Source organism: Oryx dammah, unplaced genomic scaffold, assembly GCF_014754425.2.
Source record: "Oryx dammah isolate SB20612 unplaced genomic scaffold, SCBI_Odam_1.1 HiC_scaffold_25, whole genome shotgun sequence".
Classification (NCBI taxonomy): domain Eukaryota; kingdom Metazoa; phylum Chordata; class Mammalia; order Artiodactyla; family Bovidae; genus Oryx; species Oryx dammah.
Genome location: NW_024070209.1, coordinates 61,487,150 through 61,503,645, shown reverse-complemented (window position 1 = coordinate 61,503,645; position 16,496 = coordinate 61,487,150). Strand labels below are relative to the sequence as shown.

The following is a 16,496-nucleotide window of genomic DNA, read 5'->3' as shown; positions in this document are numbered from 1 at the left end:
AACAGTAGGTTGGTACTCAGGGATGTCTGCTTCTTACCACTTTTGAGAACCAAAATCTCAGGCAGATTCTCTTTTAAGAAGTTCAAGTTACATACCCACAGAGTGATTATAACTGCCATGTATCTGTTAACTAATGTTTAGCCTTTAAAGGCATTAAGCACCTGTAGCCAGTTTGGCACATGTACATCTTGAGGCTGCTCTGTTTAAACAGAACAAGTCCTCCTTTCCCAGAAGTAACATCCCACAGAGTTCATTTTTTTACTCCTTGTACCTGCTTTGATTAAACGTGTAGATTTTCACACGACAGTGATTATACTTCTGTAGTATTTTTTTGGTATCTTCATCCGTGTTAAAAGAGTTCATTAGAACAAGAGGAACATCAGTATCGTAGGTTTTGTTCAAGTGCTAGGGAGGAAAACGACAATCAGGTCACTCAGACTTACTATTCTTTTGTTTCAAAGTATAAAATTAACTCTCAATGGTTGATCACAAAATGTTTATATCATCTATAATAGCAGAATATATAGATTTGAAATAAACTATAACTGGCATCTTCACCATGTACTTGCTCATTACATCCCAATCCTGTGAGACAGGAACTACTGCCTCCATTTCATGGGTGGCTAAACTGAGGCCCAGAGAAGCGGCAGGTCAGTGGCAGAGCCAGGACACCCCTCCCAGCCCCCACAGTCCAACTCTGGGGCTGTGTGCCGCCAAGCCACAGTGCCTTGTGGCCTCACTGGATGGGCAAATACAGACTACGTATTTACTCTGTGTCCAAAGTACTGTGGGAATGAAAGTACAAATGTTACAAAGACATCTCCCTATTCTCAGGAATCATGTTAAGGACTGTGAATAATAGCCTAACTGATATCTTTTCTATCTCTAGGAAGAGCTAAGAGGCAACACAAAGTGAGAAGAAAATACAATCTTAGAAGTCAGACTGCTCTGTGTTCCCTGTTTGATTCTGCACTTACTAACTAGCTAGGGAGGCCTGGGCATAAATCAACTTCTCTGTGTCTTGGTTTCCTCATCTGTAAAATGGTGATGATAACAGTGCTTATCTTACAGAGTTGTTGAGAGGAACAAATGAGTCAATTCATGTAAAGAGCTCAGAATGATAGTAAGTGCTGGATAAATGTTAACTGCTGCTGCTGCTGCTAAGTTGCTTCAGTCATGTCTGACTCTGTGCGACTCCACAGACAGCAGCCCACCAGGCTCCCACGTCCCTGAGATTCTCCAGGCAAGAACACTGGAGTGGGTTGCTATTGCCTTCTCCTTAGCTGCTGCTACTGCTATTATAATGGTTGCTGGCACCGTATGAGAAACTAGGGATATAGAGATGAAAAAGACAGAGGCCACTGCCCTTTAAGAGCTTATGGTCTATGACTAAGGACTTTATGATCTATGTAAAAGAAAAGTCAGTGACAGTTCTTATCATCCACGGTACCCAGCCATAAACATGAAATTCTCCCCAGCCTCCAAAAGGGGGCTAATAAAGTCAGATCATCCCAGCTCTGATGGAGGCTACCCCTAGAGAGAAGGAGGGGAGAGAGGCAGGGAGATCAAAGGAGAATCTGAAGAGATCCAGAGATTCCAGCACCACAAATGCTATTTAAAGATCAAAAGCTTTCACATCACTCTAAGGATTTGCTTTTAGGAACACTAAACCTTTTTTTACACACTAATAAAGAGACTAAAGATAGCATGCTCCTTGACTAGCTCAAATCCTCATCTGTTATTTTCTAAGGTAACATTTACAGTAACCTGAAAACTGAAAATCATTTTGGTAGCTCATGAGAAAGGCTCAACGTTCCAACTCACTTCGATTTGCTGAACGGTCAGATCCAGAAAGGTATTCTCATTCCTCACGCCAATCAGACTCTTTGGGCCTTTGCAGCCCATGCTGGTTCCCAAACCGCCATTGAGTTTCACCACCACCAGCTTGTTCAGCACAGAGGATACATTATCAGGTAAGCCCCTGGCCTTTATCTTCTCATAGGGTTGAATCTGAAAAATATTTTAAAGTTGTTAAGAGGTTAAACCAAATCAACACCAAGGTTATTTCCATGCTTCCTTGAAGAGGTTTGCTTTTTCTGTAGAGTTTCAGCTACATTTTCTTTAATGTCCAGGGCCCTTATGGTTCAAAATTAAGTTCTTATCAGCAACTTCCCTTGCACGCAGAAGTAGTTCAGCAGTTCACTTACAGTACAATGGAGCACAAGAGGGGGAAAAGTTACAGTCTACAAATATTTTGGCTGGCTGGTGAGAATATACTTCTCTTGGACTACCTCCAAAAGCACTGAATTCTCAATGTGCATCAACATAGCAAACAGAATGCACAAACTCATTCACATCTGTACATGTTTCTGGTGCACTATGAGTCTGCTTAGGTTCTGGACAAGTATGTATATGATCACGCAGTTCTGGGTAACATACTCATGAAATTCCTGGAGACAGTGCCAAACACTCGGAGCAGGCTACCAATGCCTGCCCTGTTATGGTTCACAAGGGTGTGATTTTTTGCAATCTGAAAGTTTTTTTTTTTTTTTTCCAACAAAAGCAAGTTTGCCTGAAAGAAAATGAGCTGTGTAAATAGTAAAACAAGTTTGAAATGAGCACAGAGGCTTAATCTTCAATTTCTTCCTCACAGGAAAGGAACAATGACAGTGGAAGCTCAAATTCTTCTGTTAGAAGGAGAGGCACAAGCAAGTCTAAACATCTTATAACAAGATGGAGCTTTTAAAAAGATCACAGTATATTTTCTATCCATTTACAGAACACTTGTTGTTACTTTTCTTTTATGAAATAGGTCATCAAATGTACTCTTTAGTTACATCATGGTGGAGGATAGATAATACTTAAGGCGACTGAAGAAATAAAACCAGAACTCTTTCATCCTGCAAAACTGGACCTAAATTCATTAGAAAACAACTAGAGAAACAATGAGAAAAAAACCTTTCTACTTTCTATCTCCATAAGTCTGGCTACTCCAGGTGGCTCAGACATGAATCACAATGGACTTGTCTTTTGTGACTGACTTATTTCACTTAACACAATGTCCTCAAGGTTTAATTAGCGTTCTTTTTTTTAAAGTGACTTATTTATGCTTCAGGAGATTCCAAATTAATGCAGATTTTTCCAGACAAATGCTTTCATTTAATAAAGTTGATATTTGTGTATGCGGCAGATCTGAGAGAAGGGGAGACTGGCAAAGAAATGTAATACAGGTTGACAGATTCTATGGCAAATCAAGCCTTATGTAACTTTTTTTATTCCATTTGTAGGTATTAAAATTGAATAGAATACATGTTCTGAAGACTTAGTTTAGTGAATCAGAAAATGGATTCTCTTCATTTGAATTTAAGAAACAGAATACACTCAGCTTTGAATTAAAAGATTAAAAGAATGAAAAATAATACTACAAGTGTAACCATGGTTCTAAAAGTGTAAGTCTGAGAAAACGTTGTTCTTTCAAATACAGTTGATAACAGTACAAAATGGCAGGGCTTAGGGTTTCAGACACTATTCAACACCTGAGTTATGAGTTTTCCATTATCTCTTAGGAATGGGCAGCCTGTCATTTCAGGGCAGAAAGTTTACAAAAATGTAAATGATGTAAAAAGAAATTTCTTCATATTTTTAGGTATGCAGTCAAAAGATCAACAGGATAGCATTTTTCACCATTTTTGTTACCCTCGAGACACAGTGTTAAATGCAGCTGAGCAATTGAAATTTTAATTTTATTTAATATTAATGTAAATCAACATACACGGCTAGCAGTGTGTGCAGTTCTAGATGGCCTGTTAAAAAATATCAACCAAACAATCAGAATTATGTTTCAGTTTTAATAAAACTCTGCCAAATCCTTTTTTTGTTCAATATAACCTTCTTTTTAACTTCAATGACACTTACTCATATCATCTGTGCAGATGAATTAAAAACCAAAAGTCAACCTTGGAGCCTTAAAGTTTCCCCAGGAGAGGAAAAAACCCCAATATTACATATATTCATGACAAAACATCTTTGATCCACATATGATAAAGAATATAAAGTATTTAGAGAAAAAAATGTTTTCTTCATATTAATCAAACTTCAAAACATGCATTTTACTAGAATGCTTTAAGAAGACAGTTCCTTACAACTGAGTCTATGGAGGCTAAACAAATTTTTTCTTGTATCCCCCAAATTTAATTTATATATAATGGTGATCATGTATCCTCCTTTATTCTCTATATAACGGTGATCAAAGGTCCCAGCCTCACAATGACTTTAACACTAGGCCATCTGCCTTCAGCCAAAAGGTATATTAAATACACTCTTGGTCTTGATTCAAATCTTCCCAAGATTGGTATCTTGAGAACTTCAGTTTAAATTTAAAATGTACTTCTAAATTAGCTTTCAAATATTTGGGGTGAAATAAAATAAGCTGATCCAAGAACAATATTAAATTCCAAAACTGAGCTAATGAAGACTTGTGGGCCCAGGTGCAGGCAACTCCCAAGTAGAAACTTGTTTATCATTTAGGTGGGAGCCCAGAGTTCTCTTTGACGTGCCTTACCTAGAACTTTGTACACCAAGTTAAGTGGGTAGGGAGTCACCTAACCCTACAAATGTCAAGGAACCATGGTTCTTTAGGTGGTGCTTTCAGTAATACCTACTTGTCTTGCTATAATATAGCAGCTAATTAAATACAGGCCCTGCTGAAGAACTGACTGTTAACAAGAAAAGGACTATGGAGAGAAAGGGAAAAAGTCACAAGGTGTGAAGTAACAACGTACAGCCAGGGACAAGATGTCCAGAGTCATCGAGTCAGCATTGCTGTTAGAAACCTCCACTTTCACTTACATTTCAGCTTAAATTCACCCTACTCCACACACAGACACAAACACACAGAAAGGCAGCAGTCATGCATGGAAGGAAGCCAAGACAGTTTTGGTCTACAGCTTACTGCAGTTTAAATTAGGTGGCAAGCTCAGCTTTCATCACATAAATCACCCCATAGACCAATACAAGTTTCCTCTGTGGGTGATGCTGTCCACACCCACCACCAGGGACCTCACCAAGCAATCCCACAGAGCTCGGTCTATTTCCAGAGCTAAGAGGACCTGTGTTAGAAGACTGCTTGGCAACAGCTGAAGTTATGCTGGACACACCTAGTCCCAGGGACATTATTAGATCTGTTCTCCACTATTCCCCTCTGAGCTCCCCCAGGAGAATGCACAAAGACATCCACTCAGGCAAAGATGGATGGGGTTGGGAGATGACAGGGAGTACCATGCACTGCTGGATACAGCCTAGATGTTACTCTCACTGAGTCACTTTAGTCAGTCACCAGTACTCCCCAGATGGCGTCAGTGGTAAAGAACCCACCTGCCACCGCAGGAGAAGAGACACGGGTTCAGTCCTTGGGTGGGGAAGATCCTCTGGAGGAAGGCATGGCAACCCACTGCAGTATTCTTGCCTGGACAATCTCATGAGCAGAGGAGCCTGGTGGGCTACAGTGCAAAGGGTCACAGTCAGACAGGACTGAAATGACTTAGCACGCACAGTGCTATCTCTGCTTTCAAGCCTGATCACCGTGTTTCTCTTTCACCAAGACATGAATAGAATTCAGTGTTCTATGAAGACCTCTGTGGCATTGTAAATATACAGCAGGGCAACCTCTACAGGTAAGGTGGGGCAAACCTCAGGAGGCTCCCTGCAAAATGTGCTGCTGCTGCTGCTAAGTCACTTCAGTTGTGTCCACTCTGTGCGACCCCATAGATGGCAGCTCACCAGGCTCTGCGGTCCCTGGGATTCTCCAGGCAAGAACACTGGAGTGGATTGCCATTTCCTTCTCCAATGCATGAAAAGTGAAAGTGAAGTCTCTCAGTCGTGTCTGACTCTTAGCGACCCCACGGCAAAATGTGCAGGGGAGACAAAACCACTCATGTTCTCCTCTCAGTGGGAGAAAACAATGTGTCAAATACTCAACTTCCTCTGTGGAATGAACAAAGAAAGTAGCTGTGAAATTATGAAAAATCATAATTTAAACAACATTCTTCACTCTAGGATGTAATCTAGTTTTTCTGCAGAAACTGAAATACTTTTTAAAAGATCTTTTAAAAACTGTCTACTATGACCTGTACCTTGCCAAGTCTGTTCAAAACTTAGTTTCCAGTTAGAAGAAAAGCTGAATTCATTACACAGTCATGGAGACACACTGTTCCCATTAGCAATAGTATAACCCAGTTCTTGGTAGCATATTCCTGCTATTCCTGGAGACAGTGCCAAATACCCAAAACAAGCTAACAGTACCTGCCCTGTTATGGTTCAGAAGGGCATGATTATTGAGAAAGTTGTTTTTTTCCAACAAAAGCAAATTTTCTGAAAAGAAAATGAGCTGTGTAAACAGTAAAACAAGTTTGAAATGACATTCCATATGTATAGAAGTGTGCCAAGAACATCCACGTATTCAGCAAGGCCTCACTGGGCAGCCTGTGTGCCAAGGCCTGGGCTAGGTGCTTTCTCACTTCGTCTCTTCATTCAACATCTCTAAAGGTAACAACCAAAATCTGGGTCACGTGAACACTGCAACCAATTACCTAGACCAGAGATTTGTTTTCTTGTTCAGGAAAAGCTGGCAAATCACGTACATGATCACGTGATCCACCAGCAAACTTGCCAACACCTTGTCAGCTACCGAGATAAGCTCAGGTCCTATTCACAGGGCGAACAAAACCATCCCCTACTACAGTGCCCTCGACCTTCTGCCTCCAGAACAGATCCTCAGGACCTTCCCGCATCACCACCTCTGTTGCTTCCCCTTCCTTCTGGTCACAGAATAGCTGTCCCCTGCCCCAAAGTAATCTCTCTGATAGTGCCCACCTAAGATTCCCACTTCATCAACCTCCCAGCCTCAGAGTCAGCCTTTCCCTATCTATTCCTTTCCATAGACATGAACACACTCAAATATTTTACATCTAAAAAACAAAACAGCAAAGCATACACTCACCCCTTTCTGTCCTTTTTTCTCCATCTTGTTAAAGTCAAAGCTTAAAAAGCTGCTGCACTCACCTCTACTTCCTCACCTCACCTCTTTTTCACTCAATCACCTGCTACAATCTTGTTTTCTCCATAGTTCAGTGAACTGCTCTTACCAAGGTCCTTAACATCCTCCTCCTTGCTAAATCTGGTCAATAATAACAATGTTTCTCTTAAACTTGAGCTCTCAGCTGCATCTGAGACAACTGACCACTCCCTAGACCTTGAAATGCTCTCTTCTTAACTTCTGAAAGGCCACATTCTATTTTCCCTCTCTTTCCGCCTGTTCCTTTTCAAGTTCCTTCTAAGTAGACTTCCTCTTTCTGGAAATCTGCTCCTGTCTCTGTGGCACCAGGACATACTCAACTGCCAAGCCAAGAACCTGCTCACACCTGACCAATGACGGAGGCCCGTCAGCCTCAGGAAACTCTCTGTTGCCACGGCTGCCATCCCACCTACCTCTCATCAATGCAGTGGCCTCCAGTCACCTTAACTCCCTCCACGTTAGGGAGGTGGAGGTGGAGGTCACCTTAAGGACACCTTCACTTCCACCTTGCAGGTGGTGATCTTTTGGAAAAGAGAATTTGAAGATGTTTCTCTCCTGATTACATCATTCACAAAACAAAGCAATGACACAGCACAGCAGAGATTATTAGCCGCCTAACCCAATGTCATTTTCCCCCTCCCATTTTAGGACCCTGATTTTCAGCTGGGCACACCACCACCCCAAATAAAAGACCACATGTCCAGCTTCGCTTAGAGCTATTTGTGCCAAAGTCCTGGTCACTGAGATTAACTGGAAGTGAGCTGAAAGATTCCCAGGAAGTCTCTGTGAAAGGGCAGGGGACAACATGCTCTACCTCCTCCTTCCTGCTGTGTGGAACGAAGACACGGTGACTAGAGTTCATTCAGGCGGCCACCGGGGACCGTAAGGAGATGTGCTGAGGGTGGCATAGGGGCAGGACAATGCATGTGAAGTGCTCAACACAGGGTGCGGCCCACAGGAAGAATCCACGTGCTGGCTGTGCTAGCACTACGTCACCGATTCAGACACATTCTCCACCCCACCGCACGTTTTAACATTTCTAGAACCAGGATGAATCATACAGCCAGTGTGATCTTATCAATTGTTTGCACTTTTTCCCTTTCTCAGCGGTACATAACAGGTACACCTTATAATCAATGGCACAAATTTCATACATATGGTATTGAATCTCTCTTTCTGCTCCAAGTCACCAACCAGCTTAGCAATCTCCCAGGTATGGGTTCTACCTCATCACTCTCCAGTTATGTGTAGCCTGAGGATAGTTTCAAGACAAGGGTCAACAAACTATAGCCTGTGGGACAGCTGGACCTACGGCCTGTTTGCACAGAGAGTTACTGGAAGGCAGCTGCTCCTGTAAGTTTACACAGCATCTATGGCCGATTTCATGGTACAATGGCTGAGACGAACAGCTGTGACAGGGATTGCACAGCCTAAAATATTCACCATCTGGTCCTTTACAGCAAAGGTCTGCCAAACCCTGGTTTAAGACAGTCTTCCGTGGTGATAAAAACCCAAGTTTTGATAACATCTCTGCCTGTTCAAACTTTGCTCCTCCTAAGGCTCCGTGCTGGGTACGGACTTCTCAGGATGGCAGAGACCTGAAGCCGCCACGGGCGATGTTGGCCTGTGGCGCCACTGGCAACGGCACAGCCACGGAAGCCCCCGGGGGTTCATCTCCTCATATTCATCCAGGAAAGCAAAACCAAGGATTTGTAGTTGGTAGCAGAACTCTGGCAACTTTCAAAACAATAGAAAGAAAACCTAAGATTAAAAAGACGTTTATCTACTCACAGGAGGGTCGACTTCATAGAGACAGAAAGCAGAATGGTGGTTGCCACAGGCTCGGGGGAAGGGGAGAGGGGAAGTGGTGTTTAATGGGTACAGAGTTCTGGTTTTGCAAGCTGAAAAAGTTCTGGAGACTGCACAACAAGGGGAATAGATTTAACCCTACCTAAGTGCACACTTAAAAATGGTCAGGATGGTAGACTTTGTTATGAGTATTTTATCACAATTAGAAGAATTTTTTAAAAAGTCAGTCTTCTGTGTGCATGTACACGTGCAGCTATACATATACACTCTGTCAAGGCGTCAGAGAACCACAGAACAAAATCACTTTTTGTTACCCTCATACGACCAGGAGTGAATCTGACAAAGCCCTCACTTCCTGCTTCAGGTACTACCAGCTGCTATCGCTAATCATTACACCATCTCCCAATTTGTCTGTCTGGTGCTCTGTATCTGTTACACGACTGTAAACTCCAGGAGGGCAGTACGAGCCATATGATACTCCCTCCATCATATCCATCACCTTTAATTATGTGTCATAGTCTTCAGTAGCACTCATCTGTTGAGTAGATAAGTGAAGAAATGAATGGAGCAAAGAGAGCTGTTACTAAATGAAATCAATTCTCTGGAACTTATTTCTTATCTTATTAAATACTAAGGGTGAAACAACGGTGGTGCCAACATTATTTAGAAAGCGGATTACAAACAACCATTATTTTAATTTTTTAAAAGTACTGAATTAGAATATATCACATACAATTTTCATAAAGAAAACCTAAATCTAAAACTATGCTCTACATAAAAAATAATTTTTACAAGCCATAATTTAGTGTCATAATTTAAAAAGATCCCTCTATGATAAAGAAACAAATAGAACGATCACATACTAAAATTATAAGCTGAGCCTGGAAAAGTACATTTCCTAAGAGAGTTCTTTTGTCTTCTTCTACTTATAAACTATAAAAACACAGGACAAACTATCAAATCAAGTATGTATTTTAATTTTGCCAGATATCAGTTCCTACATCTTTTGAGTTTTTTAATTTTAATTATTCTAAAGTAGACCTACAGACAGGAAAACATGAGGGTAATTTTTCCAGTAATAGAAGAAAACCAGCTGTCCCATTCATACACTGAGTCTACACATATCCCAAAGAAAAAATCTGTAACAGAGCAAGTAAACAGGTCCTTTCAAAGAATAAATCAGAAGTCTTGGCAACAACACTGTTTTCTAAACAGTTATACTCATCAGCACCTATCCAACAATTCACATACATACAATATCCTTCATTACAATCTGCTATCTCAGTTACTAAAGTTGATGTTAGCAAAAATCTCAGAAAGAACCAGGAGCCAGATTCATAAAAATCACTTATTTTCATCTTAAGTCTCATATTGCCCTCTCCGGGGAGCCAAACTTGAATACTGTGCCTTTTTGTTATATAAAGGTAAGGATCATAGCAACTCAAATCCAATAACCAACAGCTAATACAAATAAGCCAAAGGAAAAAAATCAACTTAAATATCAAATAAAAATTTTAAAACATTTTTCATCTCAACTGGCAAAGTTTTAAAAATAATAATACTTAATGCTTTAACAAATGTAGCAAGACTGACAATAAAATGGATTGTAGGTCTCTACTAAATGCTAGTTCAGAGAGGCCTTTCTTCTCTCTGCCTATTCTAGCTACAATATTACCTCTACTCCCTCACTCCCTGTACCCGTACCTTTTTTTTTGCATGTCACTTATCACTACTTGAAACTACGTTTCATATCTTTTACGGTCTACACCTCTACTAGAGGTTTCTAGATACTAGAAACTAGATGAAGGCAGGCCTTTATTAGTACGGTTCTCTACTAATACACAGTTGGCACTCAAAATAACAGCTCAAAATTAATGGGAACAGGAGTACAAACTGTAAAGCAAGTTGAAATGCCTAACCGGAAACTTAAAATAAGTTTACAGCCTCTGAACACAAAACCATTTCTGAATATTTATTATTAGAAATAATTCTGAGATGCAAGGATTTATATATAAGTATATTCACTACAGAGTTCTTTTAACAGCAAAAAAGTAAGAGTAACCTATATGTCCAACTATAGGAGACTCTCCGGAAGGAATACACGCACTGACACACTTGTACAAACTCCCAGCTCTCACACTTCTGACAAGTGTTTCTACTAATACATTTCCTTCAAGTGGTGAGTTACAGTCATTATCTTATTTCTGACCATTAAAAAATTAAGAAAAAACATTTGATTTCCAAAGTTTTGCCATGTCCAATGACAAGTGACCAAAGAATCCTATAATGGTCATCAGCTATCCTTCCTATTTTCACCTAAGCTTTGATAATACAATGCTATGAACACTTAACAAAGCCTCCCCTGCTCACTAAACCTTACACCCCACAATGAACACACAAATCATTGAAATACCTAAACATCCACACAGTATAAGAATGAGAGCCCGATTCTTTTAATAGCTACCATAGTAGCTGAAACAAGGCCAATCCTTCTTATCTATCTTGAGTTTAGTAGATAAAAAAAAATCCATAAATATGGATGGAGTTGCCAGTCAAAGACAATTCTACAGATACCCTAGGGCTTTCACTATGTGGATCTTCAATGTAACTCATAGAACAGTACAGTTAATCATTTTCTTAATGGAGGTCATTTTTTAGCCACAGGAGCAGAGACTTCCTATAATCCAGAAAGTTTAGGAATTCCCTAAATTTTATCTCTGCAATCAGGAAAAATCATTAGACAAATGAACTTTATTATAACAAAAACTGCAAACTACCAATCCATTTGACACAAAAGAATTACAGGGATGGAAATTATGGTTTACTTACTTGGAATATTTTGCAAAAACTAAGAAACATAGAAAGAATTAAAGTATTCATGATCATAAATAAAATATATATCAAATTTAAAATACTGATAAATATACTGATAAAAATATATTAAAAATCAAAGACAAAGAATATTTAAATATGAAAGTTCTAGAATTTTAAAAACAAATACCATCTGTATCCTTAATACAATTCTGTTGTTTTCACTGTGTCCAGGAAGCACCTGATATCTAAGAGGTATTTAGTAAACACTTGTTGAATGTAAACATTTACTCAATTCAGGTCAGTTGCTCAGTCGTGTCCGACTCTTTGTGACCCTACTGCAGCATGCCAGGCTTCCCTGTCCATTGCCAACTCCCAGAGCCTGCTCAAACTCATGTCCATCGAGTTGGTGATGCCATCCAACCATCTCATCCTCTGTTGTTCCCTTCTCCTCCTGCCTTCAGTCTTCTCCAGCAAACATTTATTGAGTAAATGCAAACACTTTACATGCAGTCTCAATAACAGTCATTAAAATCTTACTTTTATTATGTCTACTTTTTATGAGTGAGGAGACTGAGACCTAGAGCACTTAAATAACCTGCTGAACGTGTCATGGCTAAGAAGTAATGAAGCTGGGATTTAAAACTCTCATCTGTATTCTTGACCTCACTGCCCTTACAGTAAAACTGGAAAACATAAAAAAGAACACTGAAGGCAGAATGAACTCAGTGTGCATCTTGAGGTGGTTTTGTAATGGTGGAATATATTAATGATTGACACTGAGCATGAGGTAATTTCTCACATCAGTTCAGTTCAGTTGCTCAGTCGTGTCCGACTCTTTGCAACCCCATGAATCGCAGCACGCCAGGCCTCCTTGTCCATCACCAACTCCTGGAGTTCACTCTGATTCACATCCATCGAGTCAGTGATGCCATCCAGCCATCTCATCCTCTGTTGTCCCTTTCTCCTCCTGCCCCCAATCTCTCCCAGCATCAGGGTCTTTTCTAATGAGTCAACTCTTCGTATGAGGTGGCCAAAGTCTTGGAGTTTCACCCATTGACTAAGCATATGACTAAGAATATTACAGCTCAATAGCATGAGATTAGAGACTTTCAGAGGCTCCCCAAGTGACTTACTGGTAGAAGACCATGCCTGCCAATCTAGGAATCACAGCAGACGTGGATTCTATCCCTGGTTCAGAAAGATCCCCCGGAGGAGGAAATGGCAACCCACTCCAGTACTCTTGCCTGGAGAATCCCATGGACTGATGAACCTGGTGGGCTACAGTCCATGGGGTTGGAAAGAGTAGGACATGACTAAGCAACTGAGTATGCATGCAGAGACTTTAAAAGTATAAAAAATTGCTCAATACATATCATTAACATATAGAAACTAAACTGCAAGGAAGACACTAGCCCTTATAAAGGGTGTTGAAAAAACAAAAACAAAACAGGAAAGAAGTAGTCACTTCTTCAGTGGTGACCAAGAGCTACAAGAAATCAGAATTTCCAATACAATTCAGAGTGAGTGAGCCACTCATCACTTACCTCCTAAAAATACATTCCAGGTAGCCTGCTGAACAAGGCTAAGAACCTCTCACCTCCTGTATTTTCCAGCATCTTCTTAGCTCAGCCTAATGCATCCCCTCCAAACTGACAATGAATTGCAGACATGGTCCCTACTTACCTTGTCTAGTCTCAGTTCTACTGTTACCTATTCATCTCTGACTTGCTTCAGTTCAGTTCAGTCGCTCAGTTGTGTCCGACTCTTTGAGACCCCATGAATCACAGTACGCCAGGCCTCCCTATCCATCACCAACTCCTGGAGTTCACTCAAACTCATGTCCATCGAGTCAGTGATGCCATCCAGCCATCTCACTCTGTCGTCCCCTTCTCCTCCTGCCCCCAATCCCTCCCAGCATCAGTCTTTTCCAATGAGCCAACTCTTCAAATGAGGTAGCCAAAGTATTGGAGTTTCATCTTCAGCATCAGTCCTTCCAATGAACACCCAGGACTGGTCTCCTTTAGAATGGACTGGTTGGATCTCCTTGCAGTCCAAGGGACTCTCAAGAATCTTCTCCAACACCACAGTTCAAAAGCATCAGTTCTTCGGCGCTCAGCCTTCTTCACAGTCCAACTCTCACATCCATACATGACCACAGGAAAAACCATAGCCTTGACTAGATGGACCTTAGTTGGCAAAGTAATGTCTCTGCTTTTGAATATGCTATCTAGGTTGGTCATAACTTTCCTTCCAAGGAGCAAGGGTCTTTTAATTTCATGGCTGCACTCACCATCTACAGTGATTTTGGAGCCCAAAAAATAAAGTCTGACACTGCTTCCACTGTTTCCCCATCTACTTCCCACGAAGTGATGGGACCGGATGCCATGATCTTCGTTTTCTGAATGTTGAGCTTTAAGCCAACTTTTTCACTCTCCTCTTTCACTTTCATCAAGAGGCTCTTTAGCGCCTCTTCACTTTCTGCCATAAGGGTGGTGTCATCGGCATATCTGAGGTTATTGATATTTCTCCCAGCAATCTTGATTCCAGCTTGTGTTTCTTCCAGCCCAGCATTTCTCATGATGGACTCTGCATAGAAGTTAAATAAGCAGGGTGACAATATACAGCCTTGACGTCCTCCTTTTCCTATCTGGAACCAGTCTGTTGTTCCATGTCCAGTTCTAACTGTTGCTTCCTGACCTGCATATAGGTTTCTCAGAAGGCAGGTCAGGTGGTCTGGTATTCCCATCTCTTTCAGAATTTTCAACAGTTTATTGTGATTCACACAATCAAAGGCTTTGGCATAGTCAATCAAGCAGAAATAGATGTTTTTCTGGAACTCTCTTGCTTTTTTGATTTCCAAGTCCTTGACTACTCTTTTCCTGCTATACTTGTACCAGAAACCCATCTATCCAAAACACTCTAGGACAGGTAGGCAGTTAATTTAAAAAACAGGTTCAAACATGGAATGATGAAAAAGTTTTAGATACTTAAATTACTTTAGCTTTTTACAAATAATAATACAATCATTCACAGAGATCTTTTCCTTTGGTATGATATAGATCTACTGACCAGAGCTGTCAACTTATGTAACCAAACCAATAATACACTACCTGTGATTTCCAGTTTCATTTCTTCAAAGTGGACTAAGAATTTAGTCAATTGTGAAATAATCTGCATGCAGAAGAATCATTCTAGACTGATTTTCTCAATCTTTCATACTTATCATATACACCTAATTACCTTTTTTTTAGGCTATTCATCTTTATCCAATTTTCTCAAAGCATTCAACTCAATTTTCATGGAAATAACTTTTTAAAGCCCATTTCATTGATGTACATAAAATTAATTATATCATCACAAAAATATAACTAGTATGGGAACACAATTAAGTTCAGGTGAACAAATCACTCCACTTAGTAAGACAGAGCTTATAAAGAATAGACCCAAGCATTCACAGAAAGTGGCAAACACCAGCTAATCTCTCTAAGACAGAAGCTAGGTAGTGAACTGTCTCTGAAACTACCCTCATAGCTTTTGTACTATAACCACATCTTTGTGTAAACTGAGAATTCCCCACTAAAGCAAAAATTCAAAAAATGCATGCCTGTGTTGTTGATATCTTTAACCCTCCAGGCAGCTGCACAGAGCCTGAGGCAGCAAGAGCCCTCTTCCTAGCTAAACAGACTCTCACATTAACCACGTTCATTTTCTGTGTATGTCATTACATGGGAAAGGTTGGGAAGCACTGCACAAAGTCATAAGCTATTTAAGAGAAGTGACTGTCTTTATTTTTGCATTCCCCAAAATTAAAATAGTGGATATTTGATAAATTCATAGAATAAAAGTAATTAAATAAAAGAGACCCTTCATAGCCTCCCACAGTGACTACAGGTAAACAAAAGACTTCAGCCAGGGAGACAGACGTGACCATTGACCTTACAATGGGTCAGGACAGCAACAATGGGAAATGAGCCTTTAGAATAATCTTATTTACTTACACATTTCTAAGTTATTTCTCTCCCACCAGAATGAAGCTCCAGTGAGTGTTGGACCCTTGTCTATCTTGTTCACTTGTATCCTGATACCTAGAAAAATGCTTACCACTCAGTAGCCATGTAGCCATTTAATAAATATTTGTTAAATGTGTTGCTTTTAGAATTTCAAAGTGAGGAATTTGAAGCTCTAAGGGAAGAGATAGGGCCTACTTAACAGTTCTGCTCAAAGAAAGATGGAGTAATGATAGAAAAGCCATGCTTTAAAGGCTTTCAAGTCCCTTTCAAACATGGATGGCAACTGGTGCCTGCTCTATAACATACCAGGGTGGTTAAGAGCTTGAGCTCAGGCAGATCTGGGCCTAAATTCTGTTTCTGCCCCTTCAGTTCAGTTCAGTTCAGTCACTCAGTCGTGTCCAACTCTTTGCGACCCCATGAATTGCAGCACGCCAGGCCTCCCTGTCCATCACCAATTCCCAGAGTTCACTCAGACTCACGTCCATTGAGTCTGTGATGCCATCCAGCCATCTCATCTTCTGTTGTCCCCTTCTCCTCCTGACCCCAATCCCTCCCAGCATCAGAGTCTTTTCCAATGAGTCAACTCTTCGCATGAGGTGGCCAAAGTACTGGAGCTTCAGCTTTAGCATCATTTCTTCCAAAGAAAGCCCAGGGTTGATCTCTTTCACAATGGACTGGTTGGATCTCCTTGCAGTCCAAGGGACTTCCAAGAGTCTTCTCCAACACCACAGTTCAAACGCATCAATTCTTTGGCGCTCAGCGTTCTTCACAGTCCAACTCTCACATCCATA

At 40.6% G+C, this 16,496-nt stretch overlaps 1 protein-coding gene across 6 annotated transcripts in view; it reads right to left on the bottom strand.

Moving 5' to 3' along the window:
* UGP2 (UDP-glucose pyrophosphorylase 2) overlaps window positions 1–16,496 on the bottom strand; it is a 60,314-nt gene that overhangs the window by 7,432 nt on the left and 36,386 nt on the right. For all 6 annotated transcript variants that reach the window (XM_040224035.1, XM_040224037.1, XM_040224032.1 and 3 more), the window contains exons 4-5: window positions 1,825–2,010; window positions 272–405 (exon numbers count right to left, since the gene is read on the bottom strand). In XM_040224035.1, the coding sequence (XP_040079969.1) occupies window positions 272–405; window positions 1,825–2,010 (320 nt within the window). The remainder of the gene's footprint in view (window positions 1–271; window positions 406–1,824; window positions 2,011–16,496) is intronic.